Below are 17956 nucleotides of genomic sequence, written 5' to 3'. Positions count from 1 at the left end.
TCCTCCTCCCTGTGCTGTGCTCGGCCACCTCACAGTCCCCCTGCAACCTGCAGAGCTGGGACCCTGCACAGGGCTCACTGAGGAGCCACATCAGTGCTGCAAAGCAGTGGTTTCACATACCTGGTCCCAGAAATGCTCCTCTGGTCTTGTGAACCAGAGAAATGAGACCCAAGGGGGGGCTCTGCCCCACTGCTGACATCCCAAAAGCTGCTCCTTCACAGTAATTAGTGCTGGGGGAGCACCCACACCTCCTCTTCCTCCTTCTGCTTGGGGTCCAGCACCCCTTGGGGGGCTCTACAGCGAGCAGCCTGGAATGGGGCTGGAGCAAACATCCTGTTTATAATGATCTCCTCCACACAAGAAATCCAGGGACTTCCTCGCCAAAGGCTGCCGGGCTGCTGGTGGGACATGCAGCAACAACCAGAGCTCTCCCTCCTGCTGCCACATCAAAGCCTTTATAAATCCCAGGGATTACACACAACCAATTTTAGTTTTCAGTCCGTAGGCAGTTACAACTGCACCAAAATTCACTCCATCTCTGAGCTATCTGAGTGACAAGACCAACTGACAGTTGCAGACACACAGACAGAACCCCCAGCTCTGACACCACTGCCAAAGAACTCCACAGGGATGCTCTGGCTGCACAGGAGCAGATTTGGGCAGCTGGTTTGCAGACAGAGAAAATAACCTACCCTTATTGCCTTTCAAAACCTTCGTGCCTTTTCTCCTGTACCTTTAATGAAACAGCCCGAATGAAGAGGTCTGCATGCAGAAGCCACAAAAATCTTTCCCTTTCAAGAAATTTCTGCAATGGGCAAAATTAAATTTAAACTTAAATTTGAAAGTGAAAGTCCAATCAAGTTAAAGGTTTTTGCTGGTGACCTTGATTTTTCCCATGGCTCATCCTAATCCTGCCTTTAGGCACAGCAGGATCTGGGAACATTTTGTAGCCCAACTGGGAGCAGGCCATGCAGGGGGAGGTCTGGGGTCCTTTCCTGGGCTGCTTAAGAAATAAGTGAATGCCTGGGAGGAGAGGAAGTAGAGTCCAGTGAGCCTGAGGTTGCCCAGGAGAATAAATGCACATACATATGTATGAAACAGCTATGGCTTAAATAAAGTGCTAATTAAGTTGTACCAGAGCAAGGGAGCACCACATGTTATGAAAAATCATTATATGACTTAACAGCTTAAGAGAGTAGATTGGGCACTGTACCAGGAGAATCCCTTCAGCACCTTCACCTGAGAACCAGAGGGACACCAATCTCGAAAATAAACCTAGGATGGATCAGAGCCCAGTGCATCATCTAGGTCTGACAAACCAGGAGCAGCATCTCCTGCCCAGGTACCAAGGTCCTCCCAAGTGGGACCGAGACCCTGCTTGCTCCTCCCACCTTGGGCAGGACTGGTCCTCCCTTTCGGGTGTGTTTGAACTCCTGGAATCTTCTATAACACTAAAAAAAATAAATACAAAAGGCTTATCTTGAAAGATAATTTTACCAAACACTGCACAGTCGCCAAGGGTGGAACAGCTGATGTCCTTGAACAGGGTTTGCAATTGAAACCCAATTAAGAGGAGAGGACGCACCCTCAGCCCAGCTCTTACTCACCAGATTGGCATGACAGAGGGCAGGGGCCCATGAACCCTTCCCTCAGCAGTGCTGGAGAAATTCCTCTTCCAGTCAGAAAGGGAGAAGGGGGTGGAAAACAAAAGCAATCAGCTGGGAAAGCTGGGGGCAGCTCATCTCGGGGGTGGCAGCCCTGGGCAGCCAGGCATTTCCCACGGAGTGCAGGGAGGCCACCAGGTCCCCTTAGGACAGAGAAGCCCTTGGCTGGCAGCCCAGTTGCTCCCAAGTCACTGGAGGTGACGGGTGCCTGCAGGCTTTTCCTGTGACTTTGCTGCCTGTGCAGTTGCATATTTAAGAACCCAATCACTTTGGGGTCATGGTGGTGCTCCAGAGCACCCAGCACTGTGTGTGCACACTGTGCCAAGCACTGTCACCGCCCACCCTTCCCACACAGCCCTGGGCATCAGGGCCCCCAGGATCCACCTGCCCCCAGATCCACCCTGCCTGGCCCAGAAACTGCTTTAAAACTGAAGTACTTCAGCAATTTCCTCTCCTAATCTGCAGCAGAGGGTTTCATTTTGTTTGTTGAGGCAGCTGCCCGGGCTGGGGAGAAGGTAACCCACAGCATCCTGCTGCTGAGGCTGCCTCCATCGCCCACGCACAGTCTCGTGGCTCTGCCACGTTTTTGGGGCAACTCAGAGGCGTCCTTGTCACCCACAGCAGGAAGCACCCTCCAGCACAGCCACCAGCTCTCCTGCCTTGTGTTGATGCAGAGGTGCTGTGGAGATAAGAAAAGTAAATTTGGTAAAGTAAACTGTGCCCCATTTACAGAGTGAGCCAGTGAAGGAAATGCTCTCAGGCTCCCTCCTTGCCTGCCATCACTCCTGTCCCATCTTCCCTTTCTCCAGAAGGTCAACTTGGCACAAAGCTCCTAGGGAGGTTGCTGCCATTAGCAGCAATTTCCATCTTGATGTTCTCCGCGTTGGAGCGGGGCACGGACGAGAGGGGTGTGTCACAGATGGCCCCAGCCACGCTCACCATCAGGATTAAGTCCTGCTTCGTGTGGAGCTGCCATTGCATGGGGATCACAGTGGGTCCCTGGGCTGCCCCCATGAGCAGAGCCAGGAGGAAGGAGCCAGGGCAGATGGGTCTGTGAGGGTCCCGCAGCAGGGAGAGCAGGGCTTTCCTGGCATCGCCCACCCACTTACGGGAAAAGCAGAAGAAAGGCAACAAAAACAACAGCTCCCGTGATCCAGAGGCAGAGGGGTGGGGGACAGGAATCCTCTGCATGCAGCAAAAATGCAACAAAGTAAAACTGAAAACAGAAAGAACCAGAGCCTGGCTGCCTCCAGCTGTCCTGATGCTGCAGAGAGAGATGAGCTGCCCCAGCGTGAAGGTGGATGGGAAGGGCAGCACAGAACAGTTACAGGGACTCCCACTACAGAGATTCCCACCTACAAAACCTCCATGCTCCGGGTGCTGTGCATTCCCCACGCTGTCACTGCAGCCACCCTGCCTGCTGGTCAATGTGCTGAGTCAGCAATGCTGCGAGCCGAAGCCCACCCTTCCTCCCTTTGGATGCTGCTTCCAAAGATTCCTCATATAGGAGCCACCAGCTTGTTCAGCTCTACAAGGGGATGAGACGACCCTGCTCATGCTGGGGCATGGCAGGGAAGGGAAAAAGAAAGCCCCTTACAGTGAATTTTACAAAGCTGCTTTGTAGCAAGCAGACACAGCTTTTCCATTAGGGGATTGCCCAAAGGGGGAAGTCAGGATCCTCCTTCTGCTGCAGCAAAACTGGTGGCTGGGAGGCGAGAAAGCCACCAAGGCAGCACCACATGGGCAGCATCACTTCGGGTGAAAACCGCAGAGCAAGTAACCCTGCCTGAATTTCAACAGATGAACACATTGAGTAACAGCCGCTGCCTCTGCGGCTGCAGAGCCCTCCCCTGGCTCAGTCAGCCCCTGCTGCTGCCCCTACAGCCAGGCAGGGACAGGTTGGTCCCTCTCAGACAGCCCCCAGGGCCACAGAGGCAGCTCATTGAGGTCCCTGCACCGCAGCTGCTGAGGCTCTGGCCACGAAACCTGGCACTGCCCTTCCACTCCAGAAAGGAGCCCCAGCCTGGTGCCTTCCTCCTGCTCCTCTACCCCATGGAGCAAACACAACCAGGAGACCTCACATTCCCTCCCTGGCAGTGCAGGAGGAGCCCCACTTGAGAACAGACCTCCTGTGTGCACTGCCCAAACCCACCCAAAATATTTCCTGGCTTTGGCGTGGGCACAGAGTTTCACTTCAGTGCAGCGAGCCCAGCGCAGGACTGGGTTTCCTGGAGGCCCCTCACACAGCCCACACCAGCACCATGGCACCCATAGCATAGGATGACTCCTCTGGCATTGCAGGTGGTAGGGAAAAGGCAGGAGGAGTGGGAGGAAATGGTCTAGACCTCCCCATCTGCAGCAGAGGAGTCACTGCAAGGCAGGTCTCTCTTCCCAGCATTTGAATCACACACCACAGGCGAGACAAGCTCCTTCCCAAGCCCTGCAGGAGTGGTGGGAAGCTGAGAGCCCAGACCGTCTCCAGGGCTTTTGGTCTTGTCTCAGAGGCAGAGGAGGCTGAGGAAGTCCAGGAAAGCATCTTCCTACAGCCCCTCAGGCCTGGTTTTAGCACTGCAGGAAGTTTCCTGACCCATTACCCACAATGGTGCTTCATTGGCTACCGAATTCTTTCCTTCCCACCCAGTTTTTCAGGATGAATGTCACTCATCAGCCTGCTGGTGGCCTTCCCACACTGCTGCTAAGTCCTATAACATAGATGCTGTGGAAAATAAAGGACAGAGGCAACAACTGGCTCTGTGCTCAAACTGTGAATGTCACCATAGCACTGAGAGGACTCTGACAAGGTCAGGAGCACCTGGAACAGGGGCCAAGAGCTGCATAAATCACATGGAGGGTACAACCCTGGTCCAGCAAAACTAGCTGCAGCAAATACAAAGCATAGCACAAAGAACACAGGTGGTCATTTGCCCCAAAGCTGCCCAGATAAGAGCTGGATACAGACCTCAAACCCCATACTGAGACCACTCTGTGCCAGAGTCCAGCCCTGCACACAGAGTGGCCACCTGGGACACAGACATCAATGTCCATATGTACCCTGAGATGCCAGCACTGCCTCCAGAGCCCAGCTATGTCCCAGACACATGAGCAGGCTGGGCACTCTCCCCATGAACAGCTCATAGCCAGCCCCACTTATCTGTTTGGGCTTTCACCAGCACCCAATGCCTCCAAACACGTGAGCATGGAGTGAAGAGCCACCTGGCTCCATCTCCTGTCCCTCCAAGCCCATTGTGTCCCTTGGGCTGATGGGCTGAGCATCCTCATGGCTCCAATAAAAACTTTAGACACATTTTTGCCTCCCAGGACTGAGAAATAGGCTTCAGCTTCTGAGTGACACAAAGGCCAGAGGACAGAGCTGTTCCTCCCTGGAGGAAAGAGCACAGAGATATATTTAGGCACAGAAGCCATGTTTAGTCAGGGTTAAGGGGCATGTCCTTGACCCCATCTGTGTGACATCAAACCCAAGTTCTGGTAGTTAACAGCAAAGCTACGCTGTCCTGTCTGTGCAAGAGGAGGCAGGACAAGCAACGCCGGATCAGACCTTCCCCTCTTCCCTTCATAGCACAGGGGTGTGCAGGACCACAGGGGCTGGTTGTGTGGAGCACCACCTTGGCTTTTAAATACCATTTGGTCAGATCCACTCCCTCCTTTAAAATCGAGGGCTGTGCTGACCAGTGCAGTTCTGCTTGCAAGTGTGTTGAGTCTCCCCGTTATCTCAGCCAGCCTGCCCTGCTCCGACTGAAGTCCAAGGATTAAGTTTACATTATGGAGCGGAGGGAGGAGGTGGATCGCATTCCTCCACCCACTTAACTTGGCACTTTCCCCACCAGCCTCCTGCCCAATGCTTTTCACCCAACACGTGCCAAAGGGCTGTAAGAAAACGGGGAGCAGATTACACCAGTGTTGCTCATATGCCAGATGGGCTGATTCAAAGCAAGGCTGAGCTGCTCCAGCTGTTTGCTGGGGCCTGAAGACAGGGCAAGACATGAAAGCAGCCTGTTACACACTGAGGACACGCGACATCCTTCCTGACCTCATTCCTACAGCCCCACGAGGCTACCGTGCCATCAACACAAAAGGGGACAAACACTCAAGTATCTGCAAAAACCACCAGCTCCATGCTCCCCTCCCATCCAGCCTTCAGCACACACTAGAGAGCACATAAAATAATACAGAAGCCATCAGAAGCCTCTTTGCTGCCACAGAGCAGCACAAATGTCAAAAGCTTGCCTGACATGGCAAGTATGCTGTAGGTGGAAGTGAAATAATTAGCTTTCTGTAAGAGAGTGCTCCAGGCTTGCCAATTTCCCCTTACAAACAAGGACACTATTCAGAGACTTTAAACATAATAAACCTTTCTGCCCCCTTTTCTGAACAAAATAACCTACAGAGAAAAATATTTGAAATAAAAAAAGTCTGCCCCCGTAAGGAGTGGGGGAAAGAAGATGCAGGGCAGCAAGTGAGGAACCCAAGGCTTACAGAGTTTCAGAGCAGGAAAACTTCATGGAGAACGAAGATAGCACTGCATACTCCTTGTGAAATGCAGAGCTCCCTGATGATCTTAAGGGAAACTGGGGATGAGTTCCTCACATCTAAATCACTCTGAGATGACAAAATACTCCTTGAACTACCCCCAACAGTTGGCAGTAATATTCCCATTCCTACTGAAATTTTGGCAGAACAAATTAAAACTCCTTTTAGTTTAACCAACTGGTTTTGATGTTGAAAAAAGCATCTTTCCCTTGCTAGAACCACACAAGGCACTGAGTTCCTTTTGACAAGGGCTGCTATCCAACCCCCTTGAATTCATCATCCTGACTTTCAGCATCCCAGAAATCCAGAATCCAAAACCACCCGTTGCCAGCGAATGCAAACAGCTCTGGGGTGCAGAGGAGGGAGGGTTGGCATGGTTGTACCTGGGATGCTGAGTGCTGCAGGAAGGGTTAATTGCAACACACATGGACTTCTTCATGGGCCCCCCTTCAGGGATCAGACCACAACTGGCTCCAAGCACTCTGGGCTCCCAACGTCATGCTCTGCAGAGCAGGGACGGAGGGATGAAGGCCAGAGCTGCTCTTTGCCATAGAAACCAGAAAAAACACCCAGGCCATGGCTCTCTGCCCAGGCACGGGGCAAAGCCTTTGCTGCTTGGAGGGCTGTCACTGGGATCCCCTTCTCTCACCAACTTAATCAGCATTTAGAGGCCACTCAGTTCACGAAGGGCGTTTGTTACTGGATGGGAAGCAGAACTCAGAAAATAATTTCAAATATAAATAGCTAAAAGGAACAAGTTTCTTCTTCAGTGGGAAGATTCACCAACCTCAAGTGCCCTGAGTTTGTGTCAGCAACTTGAAATAGATGATGCACTTCAGAAGGGCAAAGCTCGCTGTGAGAGCTGGAGTTTGACCCAGGACAAGCTTCCTGACGTCTTTTATTAACAGTCAGCAGTTCCAACACAGCCCCAAAGCCTCTCCTGGTCAGGAGGACAACTCATGGAAGGGGTGGCAAAAGACTTTACAAGTTTTCCACTCCTGCCTGGCACCTCCCTAGAAACAACTGTTTGTCCTAACCATCCCCAAATCCACACACAAGGTGCCTGGATCCATCACACAAGAGGAGTACTGCTATTTAACTGTTTCAGCGAGGGCTTTGAAGTCAATGGAAAGCACCCCAAGCCATAAGGTCTGCAAAAAGACATCCCTCCCTCCCAAATGACAACTTTCAGGCTATATCTGAAATAAAGAAGTCTAAACCTGCAAGCTACCCCTTGTTTCAGGGCTTAGGCTGAAACTGGGCTTCAAGGCACTGTCTCCCATACACAGGTAGTTCATAAATATTCGCTTATATGCAAACATTGTTCCTTAGCATTTCCCTTGGAGAGCCAGCCAAGTGGGAACGTGGCTTATTGCGATTCAGTTCTAAACAAAGTTTTCAAGTGCTTTGAAAACTGATTTGCCTACAAGCTTCTTGTCTGCTGCTTTCTTTACATAAAACTATGGCCTCATGGTTATAACCCTGGACTGCAACTCAGCACATAAGACTAATTCCCAGGGCTCCTGGGTAAACTTTAGGCAAATTCTTGTCTATGTCTTCACTCTTATAGCTGGGATAATGACACCAGGTCTCTTTTTATAAAGCGTTCCCTGGTGTTCAGATGACAAGGCTCTGTAATCACAGGCAATATTATTGCTTCAATAACCTTTTCATGCAACGTTATCCTGTACAAAGGGTGGCAGACAAAGGCTTCTATTCTAGTTTGGGCTGTCATGTTGCTACCTGTAGAAGCACTCTTGAACTCAGCTGGGCTATGGTAATTTGCCTGCTGCATAAGTCATTCTTGGTGGTGGTTAAAAAAAATCACTCAGTTTCCATCCCTGCTTTGAGGGAAACCCCCAGTTTTACCCAGAACAGGATTTACAGTGACTAGCCAGGAGTGTGAATGCTAAAGCTCACGTTCACAGGATGGAGTATATATGCTGGTCTCAGGGAACTTGCTGCCCAGCTTTCCAGAAGAAGATTTAGACCTCCATGTCTTTAGGAAAGGCAACAGTCTGTGGAATAGTGAGGCAGAGAGAAGCCTTACTGCTCCATAGACAGACAGTAGATGTCAGGGACAAGAGGTAAGTAGGATGCCACCTAGACACACCCTTCACAGCATCCCATCTGGTAAAGACACAGTCCCAGTGTCAGAGCAGAAACGATCACCCATTTCATCAATTACGATACTCTGCTACTCTGAACAGCAAATTGCTTGACCCTGAAAACCCAGGGAAGTGTCAGAAAAACCACTGGGCTACATCACATTTTCCAGTTTCCAGCTCTGGCCACGATGGTGTGCTTCCAGCTGACCCTAAGGACAGGGAGAGGACACTGTGATATCCCTGCTGCACTCCCAGCCTCCAGGGTCAAGCAATGCCCTGTCCCGATGCGCGCAGATGTCTGCCCACATCTGCTCCTCGCCTACCCACCCTGCAGAAGTTACTGGGGATGTTTTGCCATTCTGCCCAAATTCTGGACTGGCAGGAATTTAGAAACCAGTCCAGCAAACACCACCCCCACACTGGTTTGCCCAGTGGGGCTTATCCTGCAGCAGCTCACGGGAACCGGAGCACGGCCCAGCTGGCAGCCCAGCACGGGGTGTCTCAGGGCACAGCTATATCTGGAAGGGATTTACATTTCTGCAGTTTGGAGGAAGGAGGAAGAGAAAGGGATTGCTCCTCTAGGACACTGTCGAGCTCTTTAACAAAGTTTGGGATCACTTTGTTTTTCTGGGTCTCTGCTCCAGCACAGCGCACAGTTCAACTCTCACGAGCTGCAAACAACTGTTCAAGCACTTTGGGGGGAAGTTTTGTACAAAGCTCCAGGAGAACAGGGCCAAGTAGGAAGGGCCAGTTTAGACTGCAGCTCTCCTGCCAAGTGAAGTTTTAAAGGGACAGGAATCACCATCAGATTCCATGGGGACAGAGGACTGAGCAGCCTGAAGAGCCCTAATCTGGTCCAACATTCATGCAAGCGGGTTCCTGCAGGCATCCAGCCAGGTTTAGGCTGCTGGCCCTGCAAGACATCCCTGCAAGTTGTAATAACCCCCCTTTGCTAAGGAAAACTGTAGGGAATCTGACACTCTTATCAGCTCTCTTTTCTGTTTGTTTTAAAGAAAAGGTATTTCCAACTAAAGAGAATTAAAAGCTGCAGATGCTTTACATAGCCCAGCAGTCTAGTGCATGGGATAATGAACATTTATTTATGCTACAGGATTTTCAAGAATGCCCAAATCTCCAGTCAACATCCATATCAAAGGGGGAGCAATCCAAAAAGTCCCTGGCTAAACAGGTCAGGGCCTGCCCACGGAAAATGCAAAAGACTTTTAAGGCAAGTACAAAGACTAGTACAAAGCTGGTGTCTATCTGCCAGCTGTATGAGTTACATACCCACACAGTGGGCCAGGGAGAGGAAACTCTAAGCTGATTAAATTTACCATTCCCAAAATGCTCTGGCGAGGCAGGGTTACCTGCACAGTACAGTGATTTTTGCTTTGATCTCCAGGAAACTTCTGTTTATTCAAAAATCCGTTTGCTATGGCAACCGTGGGTTACAGAAAAGGAGGGAGGGGGAGAAAATTCCCTGGTGCTTTGCTAGAAAGGCTGCACCACCACTATCAGAGTCCTGTGATTAAATCCCTGGGGCCAAATAGCATTTCAGCTCATTTCCAGAGAACCCTGAAGACTCGATGCTGGAGCATCTCAACAGGTTCCTGTAGGAAGGATCCTGTGTTTCCTGCTCTGCTCTGTGGATCAGCTGCCATCCTGTGTTGGCAGTCACCATCCCCTGGGAGCAGAGATTTCCAGCATGAAGGTCCAAGTTCATCACACCAAACAAGACTCTCCTCCCTGGTCACCTTATCTCTCCTCCGTCTGCGGGAGGAGACACTCCAGAGAAACAGCAGAGGTATTCAGAAGCAGGAGATCAAAAGTTCCTCCCTTCCTTTGAGGCTTCAGCCTTTTTTTGTTGTTTTGGAAGAGGAAAAAATACCCAAACACGCAGCCCTCAAGAGGGACACAAGAGCTGTTGTTTTTCTTTCCCATGTACTAATAATTATCAGTGCAAAATCAACTCTGTTGTTTCCAAGCAAACAAACCCAGGTCTCAGTCCCATTCCTCAGTCACAATTAGCTTTAAAAAGTCCATTTTTAAAGCTGTGTTATATTGGGTGAGGGGGATTTGCTTTTGTGTTTCCAAGTTCTACATCACACTTCAGGAAAAGAAACTTCAAAATGTGTCCCAGCCACAAGGACTCAAAACAGACCTTTCTGTTTTTGGTTTGGGTTTGTTTGTTTGTTTTTTGGGTTTTTTTTTGTTTAGTAATATGAAATTCTCAGCTTTCATTTGGTGCCCCCATTTCCAGCAGCTGGTATTTATGCAAAAGAACATCAAATGCCACAGGGCTTGTAATAAAAATAAAATAAAATCATGAAAGCTCCCACCACAGCAGTTTTGCAGCCTTCCTGGGCTGTTTTCAGCCAGCAAAAGACTTTTTGGCCTCTGCCACAAGCAAAGAAAAGAAGGTGGAGGGGGAATGGAACAAGGACAGCAGCTGCTGGTGAGGTCACAGCCTCTCTGTGGTGTATTTATATGCCAAGGAAGTTCATGCTGGACACTGCCATTCCACCAGTTATATTCCTGGGGACTCACTGGGGTCCTCCAAGCCCTTGCCTGTGGCTCACACTGGGCTTTGCTCTGTGCCACACAAGAACTGTGGATTCCCCTCCTTCAGCTTGATGTCAATCACCTGAAGGTGATTTACCTGGTATAAAAACCAGAGGAATTTGCTGGGTTTGCTTTCACTTCAGTGCTATGGATTTCAAAGCCCCTGCTGTAGGATAAGCCACTTCCTTTTGCACAGAAAGGTCTTTTGCTCCAGAAATATTTTATATCACCTCCTGGCTACTGAAGGGCAAAGCCAGGCCCTGGCAAGAGAAGCCACAGGGACCTAAAGCTTCTCAGAGGGACAAGGAAGCTTCTGCAGAAGCAACCACCATGAAATCCAGGTCTCCTAACATATTTTCCTTGTTAGTTCAAGAGTCAGAGAACTTAGCAAGAACCCCTCTCAGCACCATCAGTTGAGACTGTCTGTGGCACAGACCAAGCTGTAAATTGTTCAAGAGCCAAAGAGCCACTGCCATTCAGGAGGTTGGGCACATCTGCACCCCTTGCCAGCCTGTCTGTGTGCTCCCATTCCTGTCCCTTCCTCACTTTGAACATTCTCTTTCCACACTGGGCTGTGAGGACAAGGAAACCACAGTGAATTGCTGACTAGACAGGCACCCCCAGAGGTTCTACCCAAAGCCACTTGGAGCCAAGAGCACAGCGGAGTCCATGCACCCATCATGCAAATGGTCCAGGAAAATGCTTGTTTAAACAACTGCACAGGCAGAAATGGGGATGGGATATGGACAGAACAATGAAAGCTGGTGTTTATATTTGGATGCAAATTTTCCCCAGCAGCACTGGTGACCAAGAAGCGGAAGCCTCTGACTTCGGGGAAAACCTGGTAGAGACTAAAAGCCTTCCAGAAGTATAACAGCCTGGCTTATTTACTTCCCTCCAAGCCAGTAAAACACTAGAGCATTAATAAAAACAGCCTGAGCAATGAAATGCAAATGCTACTCAAATAATTAAATAAAGAGGATGATCCTCCTCCCAGAACAATGGCCGGGGCTGTAACGTCTGCCCTCGCGGGAGAGCCGCATACAGGAGGCTCTTGTTCCAGGAGTTTCAAAGAGGCTGTTTAATTTTAGTAGGTCGGCAAGCATATGACATTACAAAGCACTTCTTGGACAAAGGCAGAGCCAAGGAGCTCTGCAATCCATTTTCCCTACAGGAAGGAAGGCAAAGCTTCCTATTGCAGGGAGGAGGTGGAAGGGGAAAGGGGAGGGGGTTCACATTTTAGAGAACGAACAAGGCCAGTGTGTAAGATTCAGGCAGACCAGGCACAGAGCAGGGAGGTGAAACCAGCAGAACAGCGTGGACTATAAACCAGCCTCATGTCTTACCCAAGCTCAGCATGTGTTTGCCTTTTTCATTTTACCGAGATTAGTTTGGCTGCAGTTGCAATCCATCCAAATCCTGCGTCCCCTCCTAGGAGAGATGTTTGCCTTTCACTTCCTTAGAAGGGTACATATTGACTTTGTTCTTTAACACAGCCAGGGCTCAGCATCACCATTAGCAGCTGTCCAAATACCAACTGGACAACTTGTGCCCAGCTCTCTTGAGGCAAGAAGACACTGAACAGAAATGCTCCACGCTGGTACTGCACCCCTTCAGGTAGGATGTCACAGAGAAGCTGGGGGCTTTATCCATGGATTTTTAAGTAAGAAGGGTCACCAACACATGCTGACATTGCAAAAGGAGCTTTCTGACTAAACACACATTGCCCAACAAGAGTCCCTCTCCTGCATTGCTTAACCGAGGAATGAACTAGACATGGGTTGCGTTATCCCAGCTCAGCCCTCGGCACCACAGCCAGGGACCAACGGCTCCTACAGCTCAGCTCACACAAGTGCAAGTCCCAAAAGCTGAGATCGCTTTTTTTATCTCTAGTAAAATGACTCAGGGAGGCCACGAAGTTATATGGAACATTAAAAAGAGGAAGGAAAAAGTAACAGAGCTGCTGCACGTACCCTTTGACACTTTCCTGATTTGCCTGTAGTTATAAGTAGAAGCAGATGAACTGGCACAGGAGACGGGTTTGGAAATCCTCATTTTCACCTGATTTCCACTATCCTGACACATGCACACCTTCATGCACACAGTTATTTGAGCACACAATGGTTCAGGCCCTCACCCTTTCCTGGGGTGCACCTTTCCTATGGCAGCACACAGGAAGGTGCCTTTCACGCTCACCTTCCTCTGCTGCCAGGGACTCAAAGAAAACAGCAGGCGGGGAAAATAACATATATACCTGCTGGGCTAGAGGAAAGAGCTGCAGGAACCTGCTGTTCCAGCCTTTGCACTAATCCACTCAATTGCATTTTATGTCCCTCTGCCTCTACAGCCCTGGGAAACAGCTCTTGTTACCAGCTGCCTCTGCATTACAGATGCTGAGCCAGAAGTAAAGCCCAAATCCAAAAAATCAGTTGGAAGAGCTACTCTTATAGCTGATGTTTTATAAGAGGGACTAAGAGGGGAAAAGATGCCCTGTTTCCTACGAGGAAACAGATCAGTGATGCACTTTCTACCTTTACAAACTTCAAATGGTGCAAAAACCCACAACTCCAGTTTCACTGTGAAGATCTCCTGACCCTCCCTTGGCTATTTATAAGTAGCTTTAGTTAAAAGACAGTTTACTCATCAAAAAACATGGGGAAAATCCAGGCCATGATCACACAGTGAGTAGAGCACAGCTTGTGAGTAATTTCCAGCTCACACTGATGCTTCAAGCTGCTCCAGAGGTTGTACTTCACCATAAATTAGCCATTTCCTCCCAGCAGAGTGAGAACTGTGCAGCTGTACACGTCACACACAGCAAGAGCCTCTTACCCAGAGCTTGCCATCCCAATAAAATGCTCCCAGCAGCTTCACAATGTGCCGGTGATCACAGGTCGCCAGGATTTCAATCTCCACCATGTAATCCTCCAGTTCATCTTCACTCTTTGTTTCAATGACTTTGGCAGCCGCTAAAGCACCAGTTTCCTTGTTTTTAGCCTGAAAAAGAAAAACAATGTCAGTCCAACAAAGGCAAGGAGAGCCAGGAACACAAAATACTTGCACAATTCCTGCTGCTCTAATTCATGCTCAGCTTGACTGGCACCAGCCATAACACAAGGAGGGAAACTTGCAGATGCATTTCTCCTTCCTAAACCTGCCCGCAGCATCGCAGGGTGGTTGGATGCTGTGTCAGGGCCAAAGTATCCTCCTTCCTCCTGCCAGTCTCCAATGCCCACACCACTTCCCATCATGGGGAGACAGAAACTTTTAGAAAAGGAGATGTGTCCTGCTTTTTGTAGAATAGAGGGAAAAAAAAAAAAGAAGTAAGAAAACCTTAAAGTATAGAAGCACTCTGATAATATCAGAGGTGAAAGTACAAATTACTAGTGGTCCCAAGTAAATCCAACCAAGATGATGTTACTCTTTACAGCCCTCTGACAGGAGGGTGGAGCCAGGTGGGGGTCTGACTCATCTGCCAGGCAACCAGTGACAGGATGAGAGGAAATGGCCTCAAACTGTGCCAGGGGAGGTTTAGGTTGGACAGGGAGAGTTTCTTCACTGAAAGGGTTGTCAGGCACTGGAAGGGGCTGCCCAGGGAGGTGGTGGAGTCCCCGTCTCTGGAGTTGTTCAAGGAATGACTGGACGTGGTATTAAGTGCTCTGGTCTGGTTGATAAGGTGCTGATCAGACAAATGTTGGACTCAATAATCTTGGAGGTCTTTTCAAACCTAAATAATTCTGTGATTGTGTAAAATTCACAGTACAGTTGTGCACCACCTGAACATCCCTACGCTCTCCTTCCTCACTGGGCCAGTTCTCTGTAACAAATGAGGGAAACTTCAGGATTTTCACAGGTAAAGCATCAAGAAGGGTGCATTTCATTTTCCAGGACTGGCCAAGTGTTCCCAATGTGGCATACTAGTGAGCTCTTCAGAGCACAGTAAGAAAAATACTACACATGCTCTCCCACCTCCTCCCTCCATTTTAATTGGTTTATTCACCAAATAACTGAGAAACCATCAAAAACTTTACTTCTCCCAAAACTGCCAGGGCAAGTTTGCATTTTGCAAACGCGATTCGTGTAAATTGTTGGGACAATTAGAAGTTTGCAACAAATCACCAAGAGGGTGTTTGCGAGACGGTCTGCACACCAGGCTGCACCAGGAGATGTGTCACACGCCGGGAGAGGGGGTGAGACAGCAGCTGTTGACTCAGGAGCACCCCAGCATTCCCAGAAGTGCACTGAATCAGCAGATTATGGGGCAGAAATCCCTACAGCTCACCTGCTCTGCTCCCACTGTCATAGGAGAGCCCCCCCGGCATGATTCCAGTTCATCACCCAATTTTTTTCCATCACGCCCACTCCAGGCTCTCTCTCCCCTGGGGGAGCAAGTCCCACTGTGGATGTAATCACTGGAGGAGCTGGCCAAGCCCCGGTTGTGACCTTTCTTACTGCTCTGTAGTTTACATCTGTGTGTTTGGAAAACCTGTGTGGAGCTTACAGGAGGATTAATTCCTGATATAAACACCACAAGCCCCGCTGAACAGCTTTACATAGCTTAGGTGAGAGTATCAGTGTACCAAGGGATAGGCCAGGGAGGGGAGGAGGGAATACAGGGAAAACCATACAAAGGGAGGAAAATGAGGGACCCCTGAGTCTCTGCTGGGTTTTGAAGACTTGCTGCATTTGCAGGAGTTGGCAGGAACACAGCTGTGTCCTAACCACAGGGGACAAATCCATTTCCATCTGGACTCGCTGCCCAAATGCAAGACAGCAGCTCACGCTGGCTTCAGAAGAGATTAGGGGGTTTCTTTAGCTCAGGTTTGTTTCTCACCAAGTAGCCATCAGACACCCACAGAGCAGGGCTTGGAGAGCAGAGGAGATGCCGAGCAGAGCAAGCACAGGGAAAAGCACAGTGCTTCCAAATGGGAGCAAAAAGTGCCCCACTGTGTTTGCTCTGCACTTAAGGGTGTTGGGATAGGGCCAAGGAGGGGAAGTAAATATTGTGAGAAGAGGTGGGGCTTCCCTTGGAGATCTGCCATCGCACACTTCCCACCGGCAGGGTCCCAGCCAGCTCAGCCCTTTCAGGATGCTGGGGCCCAACAGGCACCTGAGAAAACCCAGGAGCAGAGCATGTCCCAGTCTCCCCATGGCATCATCTCCCACTGACAGGTCAGAACCAACCTGCTCTCACCCGCAGGCCTCAGGGGAGCCACCCCAGCAGCCACCTCTCATCCCCTCCTGGGCTTGCTAAGGCGTCCGGCGGGGTGGGTGCTGGGCTGGGGAACAGGGGTTTGCAAAACAGGCTGCAAACTCTTTCTGCAAAAACCAGCCCAATCACAGGGTGCCCAGTTCAGCAAAAGATCACGTAGAGAAGGCAGAGATGTGGGGAGAGCTTATGTTCTCAGATAAAACACCACCAAACACGCAGCCCTTGAGGAATTTATGGCATTTCCAATTTTTCCCAGTGAAATTTGTGGACAGAAGCAAAAGAATCACCCAGATGGTGAGATACCAAGAAACTGTTTGATGCCAGTTTACTACAGCTGGTCAGTCTAAAACAGACCATCTTTTAGTTCCTCCACTCCTGGGCATTTTAATCCCATGGATAATTTGTCCTTGGGGTGGTAATTAGCACCAAAAAGAAATTAGAGCAGACAGCTGCCAGCATGGTGCCCAGGAGGTGCTGCTGAACTACAGTGAGATTCATTACAGTCATTTAAAACCCAAAAATCTCTCCTGGCCACCACCAGCCTTTGTGCAAATCAATGCAGTGCTCGGACCACGGTGACAGGTCTGTGCAGGAACAGGGCTGGAATGTGCATTCCACAACAGAAAACATGTCACATAAAAGTTATCCAGTAAACCACTTCCAGAAAGCCATGCCAGCAGCTAAGCAGGGTACAACACAAAGGATCTTGCTGGAGTCCTCTGAAGCAAGAAAGGCACTGGACACACTACTGCCAAAGACACTGGGAATATCAGGGAATAGGGGGTGAATAGGATTACTCCCAGAAGGCAGAGGCATAAAGAAACCACAGCGTAGTTCATGAATTTAAGGGGTAAGAGGTGACTGTTCAGGTGACAGAAGTGGCTGTTTGGCCTTTGCCTGTGACTCACCCTGGCAGCTATTGTGAAATCCAGATTGTGACAAACACAGGAACTATTTTAAGCCTTTAAAGAACACATTACCGGAAGGCTGGATCGTTCAGTACGGCCAGTTTCTAGGTGAGGCAGAGGAAAACCCTCTGTGAACTCTCACTAGCAGAAAAAGGAGAACTACCACTGAGAGAGCACCCTGATCACTTCATCTAGGTTTGCTTGCATCCACTATCTTCCCAAGCCAAGGGATGATCCTTTATAAGCTGGTCTGCCATATCTTGCCACCATATTTTTGGTGTGAGCTCTTCTTCCCATCCTTGAAGCGCTGTCTCCATGCCAGGAGAGCTGATGTTTCAGATATCCCTGAGTGAGAGAACGAGGAGTAAAGAGCCTGGTGCTTTCAGTGGATGTTGTACTTGGGGTTGATAGCTGTGACTGCCCCACCCCAATGCACTGTATTCCTGTTGTGTCTTTGTATGCAAGCAACTGCTCCCTTACGTATTTCTCCGGGATTACATAATGATCAATTGCCTTCTGATGAACTTTGCCTGAGCTCTGCGTCAATAAACAAACACACAATAGACAGGCTTGAGTCAGTGCTGTTGTCAAATAATCAATGGGAGCTGGAATGAAGATGCCTCCCCTGTGGAGACAGGTTGAAAAAGTTGGGGCTGCTCAGCCTGGAGAAGAGAAGGTTGAGTGGAGACCCCACAGCCCCTTCCAGCATCTGAAGGGGCTACTGGGAAGCTGGAGAGGGACTCTGCATCAGGAACTGTAGGGACAGAACAAGAGGGAATGGCTTCAAACTGACAGAGAGTAGGTTTAGATTAGGTATTAGGTTAGCTATTATATATTAGATTACAAAGAAATTCCTTACTGTGAGAGTGGTGAGGCCCTGGCACAGGTTGCCCAGAGAAGCTGTGGTTGCCCCATCCCTGTAAGTGTTCAAGGCCAGGTTGGATGGGGCTTGGA

General features: G+C 49.6%; 1 protein-coding gene and 1 long non-coding RNA gene across 8 annotated transcripts in view; one reads left to right on the top strand and one right to left on the bottom strand.

Annotated features, from left to right (window-relative positions):
- The window catches only part of LOC126638554 (uncharacterized), a 1011613-nt gene that overhangs the window by 808734 nt on the left and 184923 nt on the right, over window positions 1–17956 (top strand). The gene's annotated exons all lie outside the window — the stretch shown is intronic.
- Window positions 1–17956, bottom strand: part of STK10 (serine/threonine kinase 10) — a 45781-nt gene that overhangs the window by 20560 nt on the left and 7265 nt on the right. The window contains exon 2 of the mRNA XM_050312496.1: window positions 13715–13879. Coding sequence (XP_050168453.1) covers window positions 13715–13879 — 165 coding nt within the window. The remainder of the gene's footprint in view (window positions 1–13714; window positions 13880–17956) is intronic.

Source organism: Myiozetetes cayanensis, unplaced genomic scaffold (assembly GCF_022539395.1).
Source record: "Myiozetetes cayanensis isolate MyiCay16 unplaced genomic scaffold, myiCay2020 scf17, whole genome shotgun sequence".
Classification (NCBI taxonomy): domain Eukaryota; kingdom Metazoa; phylum Chordata; class Aves; order Passeriformes; family Tyrannidae; genus Myiozetetes; species Myiozetetes cayanensis.
The sequence above is the reverse complement of the archived record's forward strand: the minus strand, read 5'-3'. Positions and strand labels throughout refer to the sequence as shown.